Raw genomic sequence first — 22,558 nt, 5'->3', positions numbered from 1 at the left:
CATGAGTACTCTCCTCATCTCCCCCAGCACATGCGTACTCTCCCATCTCCCCCAGCACATGCGTACTCTCCCATCTCCCCCAGCACATGCGTACTCTCCTCATCTCCCCCAGCACGAGTACTCTCCTCATCTCCCCCAGCACATGCGTACTCTCCCATCTCCCCCAGCACATGTGTACTCTCCTCATCTCCCCCAGCACATGAGTCTTCTCCCCATCTCCCCCAGCACACTGGTACTCTCCCATCTCCCCCAGCACATGAGTACTCTCCTCATCTCCCCCAGCACATGCGTCTTCTCCCCATCTCCCCCAGCACACTGGTACTCTCCCATCTCCCCCAGCACATGAGTACTCTCCCATCTCCCCCAGCACATGAGTACTCTCCTCATCTCCCCCAGCACATGAGTACTCTCCCATCTCCCCCAGCACATGCGTACTCTCCCATCTCCCCCAGCACATGCGTACTCTCCCATCTCCCCCAGCACATGCGTACTCTCCTCATCTCTCCCAGCACATGCGTACTCTCCCATCTTCCCCAGCACATGCGTACTCTCCCATCTCCCCCAGCACATGCGTATTCTCCCATCTCCCCCAGCACATGCGTACTCTCCTCATCTCCCCCAGCACATGCGTACTCTCCTCATCTCCCCCAGCACATGCGTACTCTCCCATCTCCCCCAGCACATGCGTACTCTCCTCATCTCCCCCAGCACATGTGTACTCTCCTCATCTCCCCCAGCACATGCGTACTCTCCCCATCTCCCCCAGCACACTGGTACTCTCCCATCTCCCCCAGCACATGAGTACTCTCCCATCTCCCCCAGCACATGAGTACTCTCCTCATCTCCCCCAGCACATGAGTACTCTCCCATCTCCCCCAGCACATGAGTACTCTCCCATCTCCCCCAGCACATGAGTACTCTCCCATCTCCCCCAGCACATGAGTACTCTCCCATCTCCCCCAGCACATGCGTACTCTCCCATCTCCCCCAGCACATGAGTACTCTCCCATCTCCCCCAGCACATGAGTACTCTCCCATCTCACCCAGCACGAGTACTCTCCCATCTCCCCCAGCACATGCATACTCTCTCATCTCCCCCAGCACATGCGTACTCTCCCATCTCCCCCAGCACATGCGTACTCTCCCATCTCCCCCAGCACATGCGTACTCTCCTCATCTCCCCAAGCACGAGTACTCTCCTCATCTCCCCCAGCACATGCGTACTCTCCCATCTCCCCCAGCACATGAGTACTCTCCCATCTCCCCCAGCACATGAGTACTCTCCTCATCTCCCCCAGCACATGCGTATTCTCCTCATCTCCCCCCAGTACATGCGTACTCTCCCATCTCCCCCATCACACTGGTACTCTCCCATCTCCCCCATCACATGAGTACTCTCCCATCTCCCCCAGCACATGAGTACTCTCCCATCTCCCCCAGCACGAGTACTCTCCCATCTCCCCCAGCACATGCGTACGCTCCCATCTCCCCCAGCACATGAGTACTCTCCTCATCTCCCCCAGCACATGCGTACTCTCCCATCTCCCCCAGCGCATGCATACTCTCATCATCTCCCCCAGCACATGCGTACTCGCCTCATCTCCCCCAGCACATGCGTACTCTCCCATCTCCCCCAGCACATGCGTACTCTCCTCATCTCCCCCAGCACATGCGTACTCTCCTCATCTCCCCCAGCACATGCGTACTCTCCTCATCTCCCCCAGCACATGCGTACTCTCCCCATCTCTCCCAGCACATGCGTACTCTCCCATCTCCCCCAGCACATGTGTACTCTCCCATCTCCCCCAGCACACTGGTACTCTCCCATCTCCCCCAGCACGAGTACTCTCCTCATCTCCCCCAGCACATGCGTACTCTCCCATCTTCCCCAGCACATGAGTACTCTCCCATCTCCCCCATCACACTGGTACTCTCCCATCTCCCCCATCACATGAGTACTCTCCCATCTCCCCAGCACACTGGTACTCTCCCATCTCCCCCAGCACATGCATACTCTCCCATCTCCCCCAGCACATGCATACTCTCCCATCTCCCCCAGCACATGAGTACTCTCATCTCCCCCAGCACATGCGTACTCTCCTCATCTCCCCCAGCACATGCGTACTCTCCTCATCTCCCCCAGCATATGCATACTCTCCTCATCTCCCCCAGCACACTGGTACTCTCCCATCTTCCCCAGCACATGAGTACTCTCCCATCTCCCCCAGCACATGCGTACTCTCCCATCTCCCCCAGCATGAGTACTCTCCTCATCTCCCCCAGCACATGCATACTCTCCCATCTCCCCCAGCACATGCGTACTCTCCTCATCTCCCCCAGCACACTGGTACTCTCCCATCTTCCCCAGCACATGAGTACTCTCCCATCTCCCCCAGCACATGCGTACTCTCCTCATCTCCCCCAGCACACTGGTACTCTCCCATCTTCCCCAGCACATGAGTACTCTCCCATCTCCCCCAGCACATGCGTACTCTCCCATCTCCCCCAGCATGAGTACTCTCCTCATCTCCCCCAGCACATGCGTACTCTCCCATCTCCCCCAGCACATGAGTACTCTCCTCATCTCCCCCAGCACATGCGTACTCTCCCATCTCCCCCAGCACATGCGTACTCTCCCATCTCCCCCAGCACATGCGTACTCTCCTATCTCCCCCAGCACATGCGTACTCTCCCATCTCCCCCAGCATACTGGTACTCTCCCATCTCCCCCAGCACACTGGTACTCTCCCATCTCCCCCAGCACATGAGTACTCTCCCATCTCCCCCAGCACATGCATACTCTCCCATCTCCCCCAGCACATGAGTACTCTCCTCATCTCCTCCAGCACATGCGTACTCTCCCATCTCCCCCAGCACACTGGTACTCTCCCATCTCCCCCAGCACACTGATACTCTCCCATCTCCCCCAGCATACTGGTACTCTCCCATCTCCCCCAGCACATGCATTCTCTCCTCATCTCCCCCAGCGCATGCGTACTCTCATCATCTCCCCCAGCACATGAGTACTCTCCTCATCTCCCCCAGCACATGCGTACTCTCCTCATTTCCCCCAGCACATGCGTACTCTCCTCATTTCCCCCAGCACATGCTTACTCTCCTCATTTCCCCCAGCACATGTGTACTCTCCCATCTCCCCCAGCACACTGGTACTCTCCCATCTCCCCCAGCACGAGTACTCTCCTCATCTCCCCCAGCACATGCGTACTCTCCCATCTTCCCCAGCACATGAGTACTCTCCCATCTCCCCCAGCACATGAGTACTCTCCTCATCTCCCCCCAGCACATGCGTACTCTCCCATCTCCCCCATCACACTGGTACTCTCCCATCTCCCCCATCGCAGTACTCTCCCATCTCCCCAGCACACTGGTACTCTCCCATCTCCCCCAGCACATGCATACTCTCCCATCTCCCCCAGCACATGCGTACTCTCCCATCTCCCCCAGCACATGCGTACTCTCCCATCTCCCCCAGCACATGCGTACTCTCCCATCTCCCCCAGTACACTGGAACTCTCCTCATATCCCCCAGCACATGAGTACACTCCTCATCTCCCCCAGCACATGCGTACTCTCCCATCTCCCCCAGCACATGCGTACTCTCCCATCTCCCCAGCACATGCGCACTCTCCCCCAGCACATGCGTACTCTCCCCATCTCCCCCAGCACATGAGTACTCTCCCCATATCCCCCAGCACATGCGTACTATCCCATCTCCCCCCGCACATGCGTACTCTCCTCATCTCCCCCAGCACATGAGTACTCTCCTCATCTCCCCCAGCACATGCGTACTCTCCTCATCTCCCCCAGCACATGAGTATTCTCCTCATCTCCCCCAGCACAGAGAATACTCATCTCCCCCAGCACATCCGTACTCTCATCATCTCCCCCAGCCAGAACATGCGTACTCTCCCATTTCCCCCAGCATATGCGTACTCTCCTCATCTCCCCCAGCACATGCATACTCTCCCATCTTCCCCAGCACATGCATACTCTCCTCATCTCCCCCAGCACATGCGTACTCTCATCATCTCCCCCAGCACGAGTACTCTCATCTCCCCCAGCACATGCGTACTCTCCTCATTTCCCCCAGCACATGCGTACTCTCCTAATTTCCCCAAGCACATGCTTACTCTCCTCATTTCCCCCAGCACATGCGTACTCTCCCATCTCCCCCAGCACATGCGTACTCTCCTCATCTCCCCCAGCACATGCGTACTCTCCCATCTCCCCCAGCACATGCGTACTGTCCTCATCTCCCCCAGCACATGCGTACTCTCCTCATCTCCCCCAGCACATGCGTACTCTCCCCATCTCCCCCAGCACATGCGTACTCTCCCATCTCCCCCAGCACATGTGTACTCTCCCATCTCCCCCACCAGCACATGTGTACTCTCCCATCTCCCCCAGCACACTGGTACTCTCCCATCTCCCCCAGCACGAGTACTCTCCTCATCTCCCCCAGCACATGCGTACTCTCCCATCTCCCCCAGCACATGCGTACTCTCCTCATCTCCCCAAGCACGAGTACTCTCCTCATCTCCCCCAGCACATGCGTACTCTCCCATCTCCCCCAGCACATGAGTACTCTCCCATCTCCCCCAGCACATGAGTACTCTCCTCATCTCCCCCAGCACATGCGTATTCTCCTCATCTCCCCCCAGTACATGCGTACTCTCCCATCTCCCCCATCACACTGGTACTCTCCCATCTCCCCCATCACATGAGTACTCTCCCATCTCCCCCAGCACATGAGTACTCTCCCATCTCCCCCAGCACGAGTACTCTCCCATCTCCCCCAGCACATGCGTACGCTCCCATCTCCCCCAGCACATGAGTACTCTCCTCATCTCCCCCAGCACATGCGTACTCTCCCATCTCCCCCAGCGCATGCATACTCTCATCATCTCCCCCAGCACATGCGTACTCGCCTCATCTCCCCCAGCACATGCGTACTCTCCCATCTCCCCCAGCACATGCGTACTCTCCTCATCTCCCCCAGCACATGCGTACTCTCCTCATCTCCCCCAGCACATGCGTACTCTCCTCATCTCCCCCAGCACATGCGTACTCTCCCCATCTCTCCCAGCACATGCGTACTCTCCCATCTCCCCCAGCACATGTGTACTCTCCCATCTCCCCCAGCACACTGGTACTCTCCCATCTCCCCCAGCACGAGTACTCTCCTCATCTCCCCCAGCACATGCGTACTCTCCCATCTTCCCCAGCACATGAGTACTCTCCCATCTCCCCCATCACACTGGTACTCTCCCATCTCCCCCATCACATGAGTACTCTCCCATCTCCCCAGCACACTGGTACTCTCCCATCTCCCCCAGCACATGCATACTCTCCCATCTCCCCCAGCACATGCATACTCTCCCATCTCCCCCAGCACATGAGTACTCTCATCTCCCCCAGCACATGCGTACTCTCCTCATCTCCCCCAGCACATGCGTACTCTCCTCATCTCCCCCAGCATATGCATACTCTCCTCATCTCCCCCAGCACACTGGTACTCTCCCATCTTCCCCAGCACATGAGTACTCTCCCATCTCCCCCAGCACATGCGTACTCTCCCATCTCCCCCAGCATGAGTACTCTCCTCATCTCCCCCAGCACATGCATACTCTCCCATCTCCCCCAGCACATGCGTACTCTCCTCATCTCCCCCAGCACACTGGTACTCTCCCATCTTCCCCAGCACATGAGTACTCTCCCATCTCCCCCAGCACATGCGTACTCTCCTCATCTCCCCCAGCACACTGGTACTCTCCCATCTTCCCCAGCACATGAGTACTCTCCCATCTCCCCCAGCACATGCGTACTCTCCCATCTCCCCCAGCATGAGTACTCTCCTCATCTCCCCCAGCACATGCGTACTCTCCCATCTCCCCCAGCACATGAGTACTCTCCTCATCTCCCCCAGCACATGCGTACTCTCCCATCTCCCCCAGCACATGCGTACTCTCCCATCTCCCCCAGCACATGCGTACTCTCCTATCTCCCCCAGCACATGCGTACTCTCCCATCTCCCCCAGCATACTGGTACTCTCCCATCTCCCCCAGCACACTGGTACTCTCCCATCTCCCCCAGCACATGAGTACTCTCCCATCTCCCCCAGCACATGCATACTCTCCCATCTCCCCCAGCACATGAGTACTCTCCTCATCTCCTCCAGCACATGCGTACTCTCCCATCTCCCCCAGCACACTGGTACTCTCCCATCTCCCCCAGCACACTGATACTCTCCCATCTCCCCCAGCATACTGGTACTCTCCCATCTCCCCCAGCACATGCATTCTCTCCTCATCTCCCCCAGCGCATGCGTACTCTCATCATCTCCCCCAGCACATGAGTACTCTCCTCATCTCCCCCAGCACATGCGTACTCTCCTCATTTCCCCCAGCACATGCGTACTCTCCTCATTTCCCCCAGCACATGCTTACTCTCCTCATTTCCCCCAGCACATGTGTACTCTCCCATCTCCCCCAGCACACTGGTACTCTCCCATCTCCCCCAGCACGAGTACTCTCCTCATCTCCCCCAGCACATGCGTACTCTCCCATCTTCCCCAGCACATGAGTACTCTCCCATCTCCCCCAGCACATGAGTACTCTCCTCATCTCCCCCCAGCACATGCGTACTCTCCCATCTCCCCCATCACACTGGTACTCTCCCATCTCCCCCATCGCAGTACTCTCCCATCTCCCCAGCACACTGGTACTCTCCCATCTCCCCCAGCACATGCATACTCTCCCATCTCCCCCAGCACATGCGTACTCTCCCATCTCCCCCAGCACATGCGTACTCTCCCATCTCCCCCAGCACATGCGTACTCTCCCATCTCCCCCAGTACACTGGAACTCTCCTCATATCCCCCAGCACATGAGTACACTCCTCATCTCCCCCAGCACATGCGTACTCTCCCATCTCCCCCAGCACATGCGTACTCTCCCATCTCCCCAGCACATGCGCACTCTCCCCCAGCACATGCGTACTCTCCCCATCTCCCCCAGCACATGAGTACTCTCCCCATATCCCCCAGCACATGCGTACTATCCCATCTCCCCCCGCACATGCGTACTCTCCTCATCTCCCCCAGCACATGAGTACTCTCCTCATCTCCCCCAGCACATGCGTACTCTCCTCATCTCCCCCAGCACATGAGTATTCTCCTCATCTCCCCCAGCACAGAGAATACTCATCTCCCCCAGCACATCCGTACTCTCATCATCTCCCCCAGCCAGAACATGCGTACTCTCCCATTTCCCCCAGCATATGCGTACTCTCCTCATCTCCCCCAGCACATGCATACTCTCCCATCTTCCCCAGCACATGCATACTCTCCTCATCTCCCCCAGCACATGCGTACTCTCATCATCTCCCCCAGCACGAGTACTCTCATCTCCCCCAGCACATGCGTACTCTCCTCATTTCCCCCAGCACATGCGTACTCTCCTAATTTCCCCAAGCACATGCTTACTCTCCTCATTTCCCCCAGCACATGCGTACTCTCCCATCTCCCCCAGCACATGCGTACTCTCCTCATCTCCCCCAGCACATGCGTACTCTCCCATCTCCCCCAGCACATGCGTACTCTCCCCATCTCCCCCAGCACATGCGTACTCTCCTCATCTCCCCCAGCACATGCGTACTCTCCCCATCTCCCCCAGCACATGCGTACTCTCCCATCTCCCCCAGCACATGTGTACTCTCCCATCTCCCCCACCAGCACATGTGTACTCTCCCATCTCCCCCAGCACACTGGTACTCTCCCATCTCCCCCAGCACGAGTACTCTCCTCATCTCCCCCAGCACATGCGTACTCTCCCATCTTCCCCAGCACATGAGTACTCTCCCATCTCCCCCAGCACATGAGTACTCTCCTCATCTCCCCCAGCACATGCGTACTCTCTATCTCCTCCAGCACATGCGTACTCTCTATCTCCCCCAGCACATGCGTACTCTCCCCATCTCCCCCAGCACATGCGTACTCTAACATCTCCCCCCGCACATGAGTACTCTCCTCATCTCCCCCAGCACATGCATACTCTCCCATCTCCCCCAGCACACTGGTACTCTCCCATCTCCCCCAGCACATGCGTACTCTCCTCATCTCCCCCAGCACATGCGTACTCTCCTCATCTCCCCCAGCACATGCGTACTCTCCTCATCTCCCCCAGCACATGCGTACTCTCCTCATCTCCCCCAGCACATGCATACTCTCCTCATATCCCCCAGCACATGCGTACTCTCCTCATCTCCCCCAGCACATGCGTACTCTCCCCATCTCCCCCAGCACATGCGTACTCTCCCAACTCCCCCACCACATTGGTACTCTCCTCATCTCCACCAGCACATGCGTACTCTCCCTGCTTCCCGCAGCACATTGGTACTCTCCCATCTCCCCCAGCACATGCGTACTCTCCCATCTCCCCCATCACATGCGTACTCTCCCATCTCCCCCAGCACATGCGTACTCTCCCATCTCCCCCAGCACATGCGTACTCTCCCCATCTCCCCCAGCACATGATTACTCCCCCATCTCCCCCAGCACATGCGTGCTCACCCATCTTGGTAGTCTCCCTGTATCACCCAGCACATTGGTAGTCTCCCTGTATGATCCAGCATATTGGTAGTCTCCCTGTATCACCCAGCACATTGGTAGTCTACACCAGCACATTGGTGGCCTCCACCAGCACATTGGTAGTCTCCCATCTCCCCCAGCACATTGGTAGTCTCCCTGTATCACCCAGCATATTGGTAGTCTCCCTGTATCACCCAGCATATTGGTAGTCTCCCTGTATCACCCAGCATATTGGTAGTCTCCCTGTATCACCCAGCATATTTGTAGTCTCCCTGTATCACCCAGCATATTGGTAGTCTCCCAGTCTCCACCAGCACATTGGTAGCCTCCACCAGCATATTGGTAGTCTCCACCAGCATACTGGTAGTCTCCCAGTCTCCACCAGCATATTGGTAGTCCACCCATCTCCCCAAGCACATTAGTAGTCTCCCTGTATCACCTAGCATATTGGTGGTCTCCCTGTATCACCCAGCACATTGGTAGTTTCCGAGTCTCCAGCAGCACATTGGTAGTCTCCACCAGCATACTGATAGTCCACCCATCACCCCAAGCACATTGGTAGTCTCCTTGTATCACCCAGCATATTGGTAGTCTCCCTGTATCACCCAGCACATTGGTAGTCTCCACCAGCACATTGGTAGCCTCTCCACCAGCACATTGGTAGTCTCCCATCTCCCCCAGCATATTGGTAGTCTCCCTGTATCACCCAGCATATTGGTAGTCTCCCTGTATCACCCATCATATTGGTAGTCTCCCTGTATCACCCAGCATATTTGTAGTCTCCCTGTATCACCCAGCACATTGGTAGTCTCCCAGTCTCCACCAGCACATTGGTAGCCTCCACCAGCATATTGGTAGTCTCCACCAGCATACTTGTAGTCTCTCAGTCTCCACCAGAACATTGGTAGTCTCCACCAGCATATTGGTAGTCTCCCAGTCTCCACCAGCACATTGGTAGTCTCCACCAGCATATTGGTAGTCCACCCATCTCCCCAAGCATATTGGTAGTCTTCCTGTATCACACAGCATATTGGTAGTCTCCCAGTGTCCAACAGCACATTTGTAGTCTCCACCAGCATATTGGTAGTCTCCCTATATCACCCAGCACATTGGTAGTCTCCACCAGCATATTGGTAGTCTCCCAGTCTTCATCCAACATATTGGTAGTCTCCCTGTATCACCCAGCGTATTTGTAGTCTCCCTGTATCACCCAGCACATTGGTAGTCTCCCAGTCTCCACCAGCACATTGGTAGCCTCCACCAGCATATTGGTAGTCTCCCAGTCTCCACCAGCACATTGGTAGTCTCCACCAGCATATTGGTAGTCTCCACCAGCATATTGGTTGTCCACCCATCTCCCCAAGCACATTAGAAGTCTTCCTGTATTACCTAGCATATTGGTAGTCTCCCTGTATCATCCAGCACATTGGTAGTTTCCGAGTCTCCACCAGCACACGGGTAGTCTCCAGCAGCACATTGGTAGTCTCCACCAGCATATTGATAGTCCACCCATCATCCCAAGCACATTGGTAGTCTCCTTGTATCACCCGGCATATTGGTAATCTCCCTGTATCAGCCAGCACATTGGTATTCTCCATCAGCATATTGGTAGTCTCCCAGTCTCCACCAGCACATTGGTAGTCTCCACCAGCATATTGGTAGTCTCCACCAGCACATTGGTAGTCTCCACCAGCACATTGGTAGTCTCCACCAGCACATTGGTAGTCTCCCAGTATCCACCAGCACATTGGTAGTCTCCACCAGCATATTGGTAGTCCACCCATCTCCCCAAGCACATTAGTAGTCTCCCTGTATCACCTAGCATATTGGTAGTCTCCGTGTATCACCCAGCATATTGGTAGTCTCCCTGTATCACCTAGCATATTGGTAGTCTCCCAGTCTCCACCAGCACATTGGTAGTCTCCCAGTGTCCAAAAGCACATTTGTAAGTCTCCAGCAGCACATTGGTAGTCTCCACCTGGTAGTCCACCCATCTCCCCAAGCATATTGGTAGTCTCCCTATATCACCCAGCACATTGGTAGTCTCCACCAGCATATTGGTAGTCTCTCATTATCCACCAGCACATTGGTAGTCTCCACCAGCACATTGGTAGTCTCCACCAGCACATTGGTAGCCTCCCAGTCTCCACCAGCACATTGGTAGTCTCCCAGTCTCCACCAGCACATTGGTAGTCTCCCAGTCTCCACCAGCACATTGGTAGTCTCCCAGTCTCCACCAGCACATTGGTAGTCTCCCAGTCTCCACCAGCACATTGGTAGTCTCCCAGACTCCACCAGCACATTGGTAGTCTCCCTGTATCACCCAGCACAGTGGTAGTCTCCCTGTATCACCCAGCACAATGGTAGTCTCCCTGTATCACCCAGCACAGTGGTAGTCTCCCTGTATCACCCAGCACAGTGGTAGTCTCCCTGTATCACCCATCATATTGGTAGTCTCTCTGTATCACCCAGCACATTGGTAGTCTCCCTGTATCACCCAGCACATTGGTAGTCTCCCTGTATCACCCAGCACATTGGTAGTCTCCCTGTATCACCCAGCACATTGGTAGTCTCCCTGTATCACCCAGCACATTGGTAGTCTCCCTGTATCAACAAGCATATTTGAAGTCTCCCTGTATCACCCAGCACAGTGGTAGGCTCCCTGTATCACCCAGCATATTGGTAGTCTCCCATTATCCACCAGCACATTGGTAGTCTCCACCAGCATATTGGTAGTCTCCCTGTATCACCCAGCACAGTGGTAGTCTCCCTGTATCACCCAGCACATTGGTAGTCTCCCTGTATCACCCAGCATATTGGAAGTCTCCCTGTATCACCCAGCACAGTGGTAGGCTCCCTGTATCACCCAGCATATTGGTAGTCTCCCTGTATCACCCAGCACAGTGGTAGTCTCCCTGTATCACCCAGCATATTGGTAGTCTCCCATTATCCACCAGCACATTGGTAGTCTCCACCAGCATATTGGTAGTCTCCACCAGCACATTGGTAGCCTCCCAGTCTCCACCAGCACATTGGTAGTCTCCCAGTCTCCACCAGCACATTGGTAGTCTCCCAGTCTCCACCAGCACATTGGTAGTCTCCCTCTATCACCCAGCACATTGGTAGTCTCTCAGTCTCCACCAGCACATTGGTAGTCTCCCTGTATCACCCAGCACAATGGTAGTCTCCCAGTCTCCACCAGCACATTGGTAGTCTCCCAGTCTCCACCAGCACATTGGAAGTCTCCCAGTCTCCACCAGCACATTGGTAGTCTCCCAGTCTCCACCAGCACATTGGTAGTCTCCCTGTATCACCCAGCACAGTGGTAGTCTCCCTGTATCACCCAGCACAATGGTAGTCTCCCTGTATCACCCAGCACAGTGGTAGTCTCCCTGTATCACCCAGCACAGTGGTAGTCTCCCTGTATCACCCAGCACATTGGTAGTCTCCCTGTATCACCCAGCACATTGGTAGTCTCCCTGTATCACCCAGCACATTGGTAGTCTCCCTGTATCACCCAGCACATTGGTAGTCTCCCTGTATCAACAAGCATATTGGAAGTCTCCCTGTATCACCCAGCACAGTGGTAGGCTCCCTGTATCACCCATCATATTAGTAATCTCTCTGTATCACCCAGCACATTGGTAGTCTCCCTGTATCACCCAGCACATTGGTAGACTACCTGTATCACCCAGCACATTGGTAGTCTCCCTGTATCACCCAGCATATTGGAAGTCTCCCTGTATCACCCAGCACAGTGGTAGTCTCCCTGTATCACCCAGCATATTGGTAGTCTCCCTGTATCACCCAGCACAGTGGTAGGCTCCCTGTATCACGCAGCATATTGGTAGTCTCCCATTATCCACCAGCACATTGGTAGTCTCCACCAGCATATTGGTAGTCTCCACCAGCACATTGGTAGCCTCCCAGTCTCCACCAGCACATTGGTAGTCTCCCAGTCTCCACCAGCACATTGGTAGTCTCCCAGTCTCCACCAGCATATTGGTAGTCTCCCTGTATCACCCAGCACAATGGTAGTCTCCCAGTCTCCACCAGCACATTGGTATTCTCCCAGTCTCCACCAGCACATTGGTAGTCTCCCAGTCTCCACCAGCACATTGGTAGTCTACCTGTATCACCCATCGTATTGGTAGTCTCCCTTTATCACCCAGCACATTGGTAGTCTCCCTGTATCACCCAGCACATTGGTAGTCTCCCTTTATCACCCAGCCATTGGTAGTCTTCCTGTATCACCCAGCACAGTGGTAGTCTCCCTGTATCACCCAGCATATTGGTTAAATAAATAAAGAAAATGTTGAGAAAAGTTGCTATTTATAATGTTAGGACCTGGTAAGGACTAGATGATATTAATCAGGTCAGGAAATGTAAAAATATACATGTGAAATAGGATGTACTCTGGGTCATCTCACATTATAGAAAATTTGGAACCCACTTATAGTACATTTCTGTATGTTTCAACACTAGCACTCTAACTTTTTTATTTTTAAAGAAATATTTTCTCTTAATACATAACTTGTAAACGTGGAAGCTCTAAGTCCCGGGGTTTAATCAGGACATGCGAGACCTTGGGGCTCCTTTCACCCAGAGACGCACCAACGATACAATCACCAGGCAGGGCAGTTCTGAGCCCACACCCATTAATAATTCAGTGGCCCTGTATCGTTCCGTCCCAGCAGATTGTCCCGGCTTCACCTGCCTGGAAAATCAGTTTCCTGCTCGGAGAATAGCTAAAAGAGCACGAGGCACGAGTGACCAGCTACAGACACTGATTCCTATATAGCTGCAGGAAAATGCGCTGTGACCAGCAGTAATCAGTCATCGACTTCCATCAGCTACAATGCAATTTACTGCAACAGAGTCTGTGAGGCTGCAATGGGTTACACTTCTGTTTCTGCAGTAATCTGTAGAACGGTTTTCAGAAATATCCTTTTTATGCACTCAAGCAATGGGCAGATGCTTGTGCACACAATTACCATACAAATGGTGTTATACCTTGTCTTCTCAATGCGCAATGTACTACCTGGCGGCCACAGATCTTGTACGGGCGGTACCTGGTACCCACTCGTCTTCTGGTAATATCCCTAGCATCCTATAATTACTGCTAGAGAGAATGCCGACAGGATGACACCCTGTTCTGTAGTAGGTGGAACTTCACTAAGATAATGGGCCTGGGTGGTCATTCCGAGTTGTTCGCTAGCTGCATTCGTCGCTGTGCAGAGTTGAGGCAAAAAAAGTCACTTATGCGTATGCGGCTCAATGCGCACACGCGGCGTACTATTACAACGAGCAATGTTGTTTTAAACAGGGTCTAGCGATGCTTTTCAGTCGCACAGGCAGCCGCAGAGTGATTGACAGGAAGAGGGCGTTTCTGGGTGTCAACTGGCCGTTTTCAGTGAGTGTTCGGAAAAACGCAGGCGTGCCAGGAAAAACGCAGGGCGTGTTTGTGACGTCAAATCAGGAACTGAATGGTCTAAAGTGATCGCAAGCACTGAGTAGGTCTGAAACTACACAAAATTATTTTGTAGCCGCTCTGCGATCCTTTCGTTCGCACTTCTGCTAAGCTAAAATACACTCCCAGTGGGCGGCGGCCTAGCGTTTGCACGGCTGCTAAAAACTGCTAGCGAGCGAACAACTCGGAATGACCCCCATAATTCAGACCTGTTCGCTAGGGTGCGTTTTTTGCATCCCTGCGATCAGGTAGTCGTCGCCTACAGGGGGAGGGGGAAATCGCTGTGCAGGTGTGCGATCGCATGTGCAGGAGAGCTGCACAAACAGAAGATTGTGTAGTCTCTGCACAGCCCAGGACTCTTCCAGTGCGATGCTCGGGGCCGGAGCTGACGTCAGAAACCTTCCCTCAAAAACTCCTGGTCCCTCCTGCGTTTCTCCGGACACTCCTCAAAAACGGTCAGTTGCCACCCACAAACGCCCTCTTCCTGTCAGTCACCTTGTGATCGCCCGTGAGATCGCTTTTCTCGCACCATCCGGTCGCTGCGGGTCGACGAGCCTGCGCATTGCGGTGCAGTTCAGATCTGATCGCAGGCTGTACGAAAACTCAGCCTAGCGATAAGGTCTGAATTAGGCCCAATGTACATTACCTTGCTCACTCTATAACAGGCATTCATCTCCCCGCCTGCCCATATTATGCATTACTCCCACACACTATCCCCGAGATACCAAAGAGCACTGAAAAACCCATAAGACCAAGGGTTCTATCTATGTACTAAGACTTGTGGGTAAATTTACTAAGATGGGAGTTCGAATTAAGATGGGATGTTGCCCATAGCAACCAATCAGATTCTACTTCTCATTTATCTAGCACCTTCTAAAATACAATACCTGAAATCTGATTGGTTGCTATGGGCAACATCACTTCTTAAACAGAACTCCCATCTTAGTAAATTTACCCCTCGGAGAGAGATAAAGTGTGTGGAGATAAAGTACCAGCCAATCAGCTCCTAACTGCCATGTTACAGGCTGGAGTTTGAAGAATGACAGTTAGGAGATGGTTGGCTACTTTATCTCCATCCACTTTACCTCTCTCCAAATCTTAGTACATTGGCCCTCATTCCGAGTTGATCGCTCGCTAGCTACTTTTTGCAGCCGTGCAAACGTCTAGTCGCCACCCACGGGGGAGTGTATTTTTTCGCTTTGCAAGTGTGCCATCACATGTGCAGCCGAGCGGGACGTAAAAGTTTTTGTGCAGTTTCTGAGTAGCCCAGAACTTTACTCAGCCGCTGCGATCACTTCAGCCTGTCCCGGAATTGACGTCAGACACCCGCCCTGCAAATGCCTGGACACGCCTGCGTTTTCCCTACCACTCCCAGAAAACGGTCAGTTGACACCCATAAACGCCCTCTTCCTGTCATTCTCCTTGCGATCGGTTGTGCGAATGGATTTGTCGCTAGAAGCATTGCACAGCAACAATGCTGTTTGTACCCGTACGACGCTCGTGCGCATTGCGGTGCATGCGCAGTAGTAACCTGATCGCTACGCTGTGAAAATCGGCAGCGTGCGATCAACTCGGAATGACCCCCATAGACCTCAAGTTTGCTGCATCCAGATAAAGGAGTATTTGATCTACTCACAACAGTCGCCGATAAACCCTGGGACACAACGAGGGAGGGATGTATCAAATCTTGGAGAGTGATAAAGAGGAGAAAGATAAAGTACCAACCAATCAGCTCCTAATTGTCATTTTTCATGGAAGTTAGGAGCTGATTGGCTGGTTCTTAATCTCTCGTCAAAGTTTGATTCATCTACTCCATACTGTGATTTCTCCACGGCGGTTCCACAGTACTGGACGTCCTGGACCGAAAACAATTAGATGAGACCTATGTAGAAGCATCAGCTCGGACGTCCTTCTTTCTATCCATCCCTCTCCTCTGCAGGGCACTCACGTAGACCGTGGCTTGTTCAAGCACGGTGAACACCGGAAAGATTGCTAATACAAGTCTCATCTCAGTACGAACATTGATAAACGTCACCTGCATATAAAATGGGGGCTAAAACAACAAGTACGCCAAACCCCTCCCCTCCCCCTATTTTCTTTATGTAACCCCTCTATCCCTAGAATAAAACAGAGATCTATCTATGCAATATTTATAAAAAATAAAACGCTGCTTCTACTGCGCTCCGTCCACTTCAGTTTCACGCCTGGCGCCGAGGGTCGGTATCCATGCGCCTCCGCTTGCAGTGATCACTGCTGCCCGCCCCTGCAGAACCTTTCCTGCACCCCCAGAGTGGCACAGCCTGCAGAGCGGTATATGTTTCCAGCCTGCCCTGCGGTAGAGTGATGATGATAATGACAGACTGTAATTAGAGCAGAACAGCGTGCAGGGCGGAATGCCTCGCTTGCTCCTGCGGAGGGAGAACCCCTGAGTGCTTCTGTATCAGCACATTGCTACAACGGTTATTTCCTACTATTGATTTCCAGTGTTGCATAATGATAAGACTATTATTGCTGTGTGGCTTATCTGCCACTGAGCCCAGAGATTCCCCAAGCGATTCGCTGCTGCTGCTGGTCTTTCACCTGAGCTGCGGGAGCATAGCGGAGGAAGAAGACAAGACACCATATGCTACAGGGACAGTAGGTAGGGGACAGCCAAGGAGGCAATGCACCAGAACGGGGCAGTGAGTACAGAGACCGTGCCAGGGACAGAAGGAGAAAGGTAGAGAGAACATCAAGCACACAATTACCAAAATATAATGCTCCACCAGTGTGGCCGGAGAGCCCCAGCCACGAGGCAAATGGCCGCCCTGGCACTGAAGGGGTTAATCCCTAGTGCCCGGCGCCATTTGCAAGGACAAAGGGGCTCTTGGCGCCAAATTTGAATTATATTGTGGGCGCTAGGCGCCGTGTTTTATTAATGTATGAAAATGTATTTTCCTATGCGCCGTGGTCCCGGACCCCTCCGGAGACCACGGCAGGGAGGACAGCTCCCCGGCGCGCTCAGCAGAGTGTGCGCGCCGGGGGAGAGGAGGCAGCCGCTGACCGCCGGAGTCCGGGAGCTCCGCTCCCGGCAGCGGTCAGTGTAGCCCCGGGCGCCCTGGAGTGTGCGCGCCGGGGAGAAGGGTGAGCGCTGCGGCTGGGAGCTCGGCTCCCGCTGCAGTGCTCTATGTGAGAGCCGCCGCTGGGGGCCGGGAGCTCTGCTCCCAGCGCCTCAGCACAGCACGGGTGGCCAGCCGCAGCAGCCGGGACGGACGTCCCGGGCTGCTAGGCGGCGAGGGGGGTGCGCTGCAGCCCGGCTCCCCGCCGGACGCTGCAGCGAGGCCAACAGACAGGCGCCGCTCATGGGGGACCGGGCTAGCCGGCTCCCTAGCGGCGTGGGCACATTAGGCGGGCCAGCAGGATGGTGAGCGCTGGGGTCCGGGAGCTACGCTCCCGGCGCCTCAGCGCTGAAACAAGCCAGGGTCACGGCGGCCGGGACAAGTGTCCCGGTCCGCCGGGCTTATGGTACAGGGGGGTGCGCCGCTGCGTGCGGCGAGGCCACTGATTAGTGCCACCCTGGGGGGACAGGGAGAGCCAGCTCCCTGGAACCCCAGAGGCAGAAAAGCAGGCTGGAGGATGGGGGAAGCCAGCCCCATACCTCCAGCACACAGAGAGCCCTCGCAGCCAGGCTGCAGGGCTAGGGAAGGCACTGCAGTGCCTGAGTATGTAGAGCCTGTGCAGGGCACAGGCTCAGTGTATATTTAACAAAGGGAAATGTACAGTGTGATTCAAAAATGTAATGTATTTAAAGATAAAATGCACTTACTTGATTGTGTGTCCCAGGAGGGGGGAATCCATAGCTGTGCAGGCTGATGGATTCTCCCAGACCTTTTCCCTAAAAACGGAATGCATTCCCATCCAGCCTCACAGTTCCAATAGGGACAGGGAGAAAGAGAAGCAGCTCAGCTATAGAACAAGCTGAGGGGTTTCTTGGAGCTCCATGGAGATCAGCCGTAGTGAACCAGAGACCTGGACCGGGGAGCCAGGCTGCCCAGCTCTGGAGCCCAAATCCAGGCTGCAGGCAGTGAGAGGGGTCCCGGGCAGGTTTCTGGAAGTCAGTTTAGGAGGGAAAAACTTCCCCCCAGCCAGACTGAACGGCACCGTGGGAGTAGCCTGCTCTCCCAGATGGGAGAGACAAAGGAGACCGGCCACTCCCCACTGTCCATTGGGGACAATGTTAGGTGTGCATGAGTCCAGAGCATGCACAGCTCATGGGTAAACATTGATTGGTTGTACACCACAGGGCGGGCTTACCCCCTGTGGTAGAGGGTCTTGGAGAGGGATAAAAGGAGGGCAGTTGGCCCATAGGATTGTGTATTGTAACATCTTCTTCTGCTGAAACATCTTAATTGTATGCTGTTGCCCCTAGCAATAGGGAGGAGCCTTTTTAAAGGTTTTTGAGCAATAAAACACCTTTGCCTCAAGAAGACTGCTTCATCTTGTGACCAACAGGGTTAGGCCAAACCTAGCCCCGTTCTCCGGCTGTCCAGGGAAGCACCTGACGTCTCCAAGCTCCGCCTTCCGCCAGCTACCGGTAGAGGCCTAGCAAGTGGCTAGTGGGGATTCGTCGACACCACACAGGTGTGGTAAAGCAGTGCGTCGGCACATACAGAGCAGAACCGTGGTTCCAAACGCCACGGCAGGTTAGGAGTTTGGTGGTGGCAGCGAGAACCCGCCCACAGCGCAGTGGGTGGAGTCAGTAACAGGCGGTTACTGACGGTAAGCAGGGAATCCCCTATGTGGTCAGGCCTCGTGCGGCTTGACCTTCCAATCTGTGCGCAGGCCACGGGACGCGGCAAGCGGTGAGTGCTTCCGTACGGTACCGTCCTGTCACAACCAGGTATACACATCAGCCGGCCGGGGTAGTATCCCTGCCTCTATCAGCAGGCCGGGGTAGTCTCCCTGCCTCTATCAGCAGGCCGGGGTAGTCTCCCTGTCTCTATCAGCAGGCCGATAGTCTCCCTGCTTCTATCAGCAGGCCGGGGTAGTCTCCCTGCCTCTATCAGCAGGCCGAGGTAGTCTCCCTGCCTCTATCAGCAGGCCGGGGTAGTCTCCCTGTCTCTATCAGCAGGCCGGGGTAGTCTCCCTGCCTCTATCAGCAGGCCGGGGTAGTCTCCCTGCCTCTATCAGCAGGCCGGGGTAGTCTCCCTGCCTCTATCAGCAGGCCGGGGTAGTCTCCCTGCCTCTATCAGCCGGCCGGGGTAGTCTCCCTGCCTCTATCAGCAGGCCGGGGTAGTCTCCCTGCCTCTATCAGCAGGCCGGGGTAGTCTCCCTGCCTCTATCAGAAGGCCGGGGTAGTCTCCCTGCCTCTATCAGCAGGCCGGGGTAGTCTCCCTGCCTCTATCAGCAGGCCGGGGTAGTCTCCCTGCCTCTATCAGCAGACCAGGGTAGTCTCCCTGCCTCTATCAGCAGGCCGGGGTAGTCTCCCTGCCTCTATCAGCAGGCCGGGGTAGTCTCCCTGTCTCTATCAGCAGGCCGATAGTCTCCCTGCCTCTATCAGCAGGCCGATAGTCTCCATGCTTCTATCAGCAGGCTGGTAGTCTCCCTGCTTCTATCAGCAGGCCGGGGTAGTCTCCCTGCCTCTATCAGCAGGCCGATAGTCTCCCTGCCTCTATCAGCAGGCCGGGGTAGTCTCCCTGCCTCTATCAGCAGGCCGGTAGTCTCCCTGCTTCTATCAGCAGGCCGGGGTAGTCTCCCTGCCACTATCAGCAGGCCGGGGAAGTCTCCCTGCCTCTATCAGCAGGCAAGGGTAGTCTCCCTGCCTCTATCAGCAGGCCGAGGTAGTCTCCCTGTCTCTATCAGCAGGCCGATAATCTCCCTGCCTCTATCAGCAGGCCGATAATCTCCCTGCCTCTATCAGCAGGCCGGGGTAGTCTCCCTGCCTCTATCAGCAGGCCGGGGTAGTCTCCCTGCCTCTATCAGCAGGCCGGGGTAGTCTCCCTGCCTCTATCAGCAGGCCGGGGTAGTCCCCCTGCCTCTATCAGCAGGCCGGGGTAGACTCCCTGCCTCTCTCAGCAGGCCGGGGTAGTCTCCGTGCCTCTATCAGCAGGCCGAGGTAGACTCCCTGCCTCTATCAGCAGGCTGGTAGTCTCCCTACCTCTATCAGCAGGCCGGGGTAGTCTCCCTGCCTCTATCAGCAGGCTGTCATCTTCCCCGCTCCTGCCGTCACATTATGAGCATTGCGGTATCCCCTTCCCCCCGAGGCACTCACCTTCTGGAGGTGCATGTTTTTGGTCAGCTGTTCCTCCAACATGTTCTGTAGTTTTTTGTTCATCTCCCTCAGGTTTTCATCACCAGGTTTCACCAGGTCCCTGAGAACACTACCAAGGCTGCTGCGGTCTACTTGCCCGTGGGTGGCGGACACATCTGAAGGGGAGAGAAAGCCATTGGTTAATCCACAAGACAGAATCAATGCTATCATTTAGCAAAGTTTTAGAAAGAAATAGACAAAGCATCAGAATCAAAGAGAAGACGACGCAATCTCTACCACAAGCGAAAACATTCATATTATATAATGATAAAATCAGGATTATTTCGTCGTCTTTCAAAAGAATAATCTGTAAAGCGATGAACACGAGTTCAGAGAATTTTTGGGTGCATGAGAGGGGTCCAGGGCATGTGAGGCGTTCGTATAGTATAACCTGGGAGGAGTCAGAATAATGTGATACGATGAGTGGAAGTGTTGCGAATAGCAACCAATGAGATTTTAGCATTTTCTAGAAAGCAATAGAAAAATGACAGCTAGAACATGACGGGTCGCTAGGGGCAACACCACCAATTTTTCATGGTGGCAATTTGCACCGTGCCACCTGATAAAGGTGCTGCCAGGCCCCCAGCACCAAGCGTGCCCCCCTCAGCCTCATGCCCGTTAGATAGAATTAAGCAATGGTCTATTGATCGAGGTGTAAATAATTCAGGTTTTTATAAACCAAATCTCTTTTCTCAGACCATTCAGCACTCAGCAGATTGAGAATCCAGCAGAACTCCCCCACACGGCTCAGCCCGCTCCGTCCTGCTCGCGACACCCCCCCCTCACCTCTCCATTTTATGCCTTAGTAAATAAAACATAGGCCAATCTTCCTGCAGCTAAATTATTCACACCTTACAGCCCCCCACTTGCTGACAGCCTCAAAATCCACAGTGCGTGTCAGGTCCTGTTAGTCTCAGATCAGGCTGACGGGGTCGGGGCCGGGCATTATTGTGTGATATATGATTGGAGGGGAAAAGCGAACAGCATTAGGGTAAAGCGGCGTCCCCAGGCAGGCTGGTGTAGTTACAGGGGGATCAGGAGGCCTGCCAGCCATGTGCAGACTATAGGGCAGACACAGAGACACCAGGGGGGCAGCGGCGGCAAATCAGGCGCTTCCCCCTGGCACATATTAATGGCACTGAGAACACCGAAGTGACAGAGGCAGCCGCAATACACAGAATGTGAAACCTGCAGCAGACGGTCACACAGTGTCACTGAGGATGGAATCTCTTGTATCATGGACTGCCCGGGACTACCAGCATGGGAGCAGATAGAGAGATTACTAACATGTGCGGCGATAGGGTAGAGATTACTAACATGGGCAGGGATAAGGAAGAGATTACTAACATGGGCAGCGATAGGATAGAGATTACTAACATGAGCAGGGATAGGGTAGAGGTTACTAACATGGGCAGGGATAAGGAAGAGATTACTAACATGGGCAGTGACAGGGTAGAGATTACTAACATGGGCAGGGATAAGGAAGAGATTACTAACCTGTGCGGCGATAGGGTAGAGGTTACTAACATGGGCGGCGATAGGGTAGAGATTACTAACATGGGCAGCGATAGGGTAGAGGTTACTAACATGGGCGGCGATAGGGTAGAGATTACTAACATGGGCAGGGATAAGGAAGAGATTACTAACATGGGCAGGGATAGGATAGAGATTACTAACATGAGCAGGGATAGGGTAGAGATTACTAACATGGGCAGTGATATGGTAGAGATGACTAACATGGGCAGTGATAGGGAAGATATTACTAACATGGGAAGGGATAGGGAAGAGATTACTAACATGGGCAACGATAGGGTAGAGATTACGAACATGGGCAGCAATAAAGAAGAGATTACGAACATGGGCAGCAATAGGGGAGAGATTACTAACATGGGCAGCGATAGGGGAGAGATTACTAACATGGGCAGCGATAGGGGAGAGATTACTAACATGGGCAGGGATAGGGTAGAGATTACTAACATGGGCAGTGATATGGTAGAGATGACTAACATGGGCAGTGATAGGGAAGATATTACTAACATGGGAAGGGATAGGGAAGAGATTACTAACATGGGCAGCAATAGGGGAGAGATTACTAACATGGGCAGCGATAGGGGAGAGATTACTAACATGGGCAGCGATAGGGGAGAGATTACTAACATGGGCAGGGATAGGGTAGAGATTACTAACATG

General features: G+C 54.2%; 1 protein-coding gene across 2 annotated transcripts in view; it reads right to left on the bottom strand.

Annotated features, from left to right (window-relative positions):
* The window catches only part of GRIPAP1 (GRIP1 associated protein 1), a 127,174-nt gene that overhangs the window by 20,276 nt on the left and 84,340 nt on the right, over nt 1-22,558 (bottom strand). For both annotated transcript variants that reach the window (XM_063936083.1, XM_063936084.1), the window contains one exon: nt 20,330-20,484. In XM_063936083.1, coding sequence (XP_063792153.1) covers nt 20,330-20,484 — 155 coding nt within the window. The remainder of the gene's footprint in view (nt 1-20,329; nt 20,485-22,558) is intronic.

This window comes from Pseudophryne corroboree, chromosome 8, assembly GCF_028390025.1.
Source record: "Pseudophryne corroboree isolate aPseCor3 chromosome 8, aPseCor3.hap2, whole genome shotgun sequence".
Lineage (NCBI taxonomy): Eukaryota > Metazoa > Chordata > Amphibia > Anura > Myobatrachidae > Pseudophryne > Pseudophryne corroboree.
The sequence above is the reverse complement of the archived record's forward strand: the minus strand, read 5'-3'. Positions and strand labels throughout refer to the sequence as shown.